We start from the raw sequence: 2276 nt of genomic DNA, 5'->3' as shown, positions 1-2276 counted from the left end.
TTAATACTATGTTACAAGCTCGTAAATCGAGTTTGGAAGATTTACATTTCATGGTGTTCTTCTCATAAATTCTCTTGGCATTCTTTTAGAATTCCTAGAATTTTTCAGTTTCTCCAGGATGGTTTGGATAGGGGTTTGTCTGCAAGTTCCTTGAAGGGACAAATCTCTGCTCTTTCAGTTTTATTTCACAAAAAGATTGCTAAACATCCTGATATTCACTGTTTTGTACAGGCTATAGGTCGTATTAAGCCCGTAATTAAATCAGTTTCTCCTCCTTGGAGTCTTAATTTGGTTTTAAAGACGTTACAGGCTACTACGTTTGAGCCTATGCATTCTTTGGACATTAAACTACTTTCTTTGAAAGTATTGTTCCTTTTGGCTATCTCTTCTGCTAGAAGAGTGTCTGAGCTATCTGCTCTTTCTTGTGAATCTCCTTTTCTGATTTTTCATCAGGATAAGGCGGTTTTGCGGACTTCATTTGAATTTTTACCTAAGGTTGTGAATTCTAACAACATTAATAGAGAAATTGTTGTCCCTTCTTTGTGTCCTAATCCTAAGAATTCTTTGGAAAGATCCTTACATTCTTTGGATGTGGTAAGAGCTTTGAAATATTATGTTGAAGCTACTAAAGATTTCAGAAAGACTTCTAGTCTATGTGTGATATTTTCTGGTCCTAGGAACGGTCAGAAAGCCTCTATTTCCTTGGCCTCTTGGTTAAAGCTTTTGATTCTTCAAGCTTATTTGGAGTCGGGTCAAGCCCCACCTCAGAGAATTACAGCTCATTCTACTAGATCAGTCTCCACTTTGTGGGCTTTTAAGAATGAAGCTTCAGTTGATCAGATTTGCAAAGCAGCGACTTGGTCCTCTTTGAATACTTTTACTAAATTCTACCGTTTTGATGTATTTGCTTCTTCTGAAGCAGTTTTTGGTAGAAAAGTTCTTCAGGCAGCTGTTTCAGTCTGATTCTTCTGCTGCTGTTTTAAGTTTTTCTTTTCTTCATGAGAATAACTTATATTTTGGGTTGTGGATTATTTTTTCAGCATTTGGCTGTTGTTTATTTGTATCCCTCCCTCTCTAGTGACTCTTGCGTGGAGTTCCACATCTTGGGTATTTGATATCCCATACATCACTAGCTTATGGACTCTTGCCAATTACATGAAAGAAAACATAATTCATGTAAGAATTTACCTGATAAATTCATTTCTTTCATATTGGCAAGAGTCTATGAGGCCCACCCCTTTTTTATGGTGGTTATGATTTTTTTGTATAAAGCACAATTATTCCAAATTTCTTTGTTGATGCTTTTTACTCCTTTCTTTATCACCCCACTACTTGGCTATCCGTTAAACTGAATTGTGGGTGTGGTGAGGGGTGTATTTATAGGCATTTTGAGGTTTGGCAAACTTTGCCCCTCCTGGTATTATTGTATATCCCATACGTCACTAGCTCATGGACTCTTGCCAATATGAAAGAAATTAATTTATCAGGTAAGTTCTTACATAAATTATGTTTTCCTATTTTAGTTTTATAGATCTGTAATGTTTGTGTGTTTTTAATTAATTATTTTTTTTTATTTTTTTCATTTTTATAATTTAACTTTCATGTGTTCTGGAATAAGGATTTTATGATATCAACATTTTAAATGAAATGCAATTAAATGTTTTTTTTTTTTTCTTCTTCAAGCGGAAACATTGCCATCCAGAAAAACCAAAGAGCTTACGCATATATGAAGCCCATGTGGGAATTGCATCACCAGAAGGAAAAGTAGCTTCATATAAAAACTTTACATATAACGTACTACCAAGAATAAAAGAGCTTGGTAAGTTGAAGAAAGAAATATAAACATTTTTCTTTCTCCTTTTATTATTATTATTATTATTATTATTATTATTATTATTATTATTATTATTATTTAAGAGTCGATAATATGGGTAAATTGGTTGCATCATATTAGTTGCTATTTTTAAAACCAGCTTTCACATATGTATTATTTTTATAAATACACAATGCTTAAATGCACTACCTGGTATTCATCAGGCCTTTTTTCCCCCTTTTGTAAAATGATGTTGGTCCGCAGTCCTCCATAACATAAGGGATATATATATATGAGATGGTTGAGAATAGAGGTTTATTCAGCTACTTGCTTATGGATTACAAATTGGGAGCTCACACCTATAAGAGACCCAGAGTCCCTGGGGAGTATCATTTACAAAGAAGACTGAAAAGACTTTGCAGCAGTTGAATGATACAGGGACGCAGGAATACCCTGTTATGTG

At 34.1% G+C, this 2276-nt stretch overlaps 1 protein-coding gene across 1 annotated transcript in view; it reads left to right on the top strand.

Annotated features, from left to right (window-relative positions):
* Positions 1-1647: 1647 nt before the first annotated feature.
* Positions 1648-2276, top strand: part of GBE1 (1,4-alpha-glucan branching enzyme 1) — a gene marked incomplete in the record, with an annotated part of 419714 nt that continues 419085 nt past the window's right edge. The window contains 1 exon segment of the mRNA XM_053705194.1: positions 1648-1819. Within this exon segment, the coding sequence (XP_053561169.1) occupies positions 1648-1819 (172 nt within the window).

This window comes from Bombina bombina, chromosome 3 (genome assembly GCF_027579735.1).
Source record: "Bombina bombina isolate aBomBom1 chromosome 3, aBomBom1.pri, whole genome shotgun sequence".
Classification (NCBI taxonomy): Eukaryota; Metazoa; Chordata; class Amphibia; order Anura; family Bombinatoridae; genus Bombina; species Bombina bombina.
The sequence above is the reverse complement of the archived record's forward strand: the minus strand, read 5'-3'. Positions and strand labels throughout refer to the sequence as shown.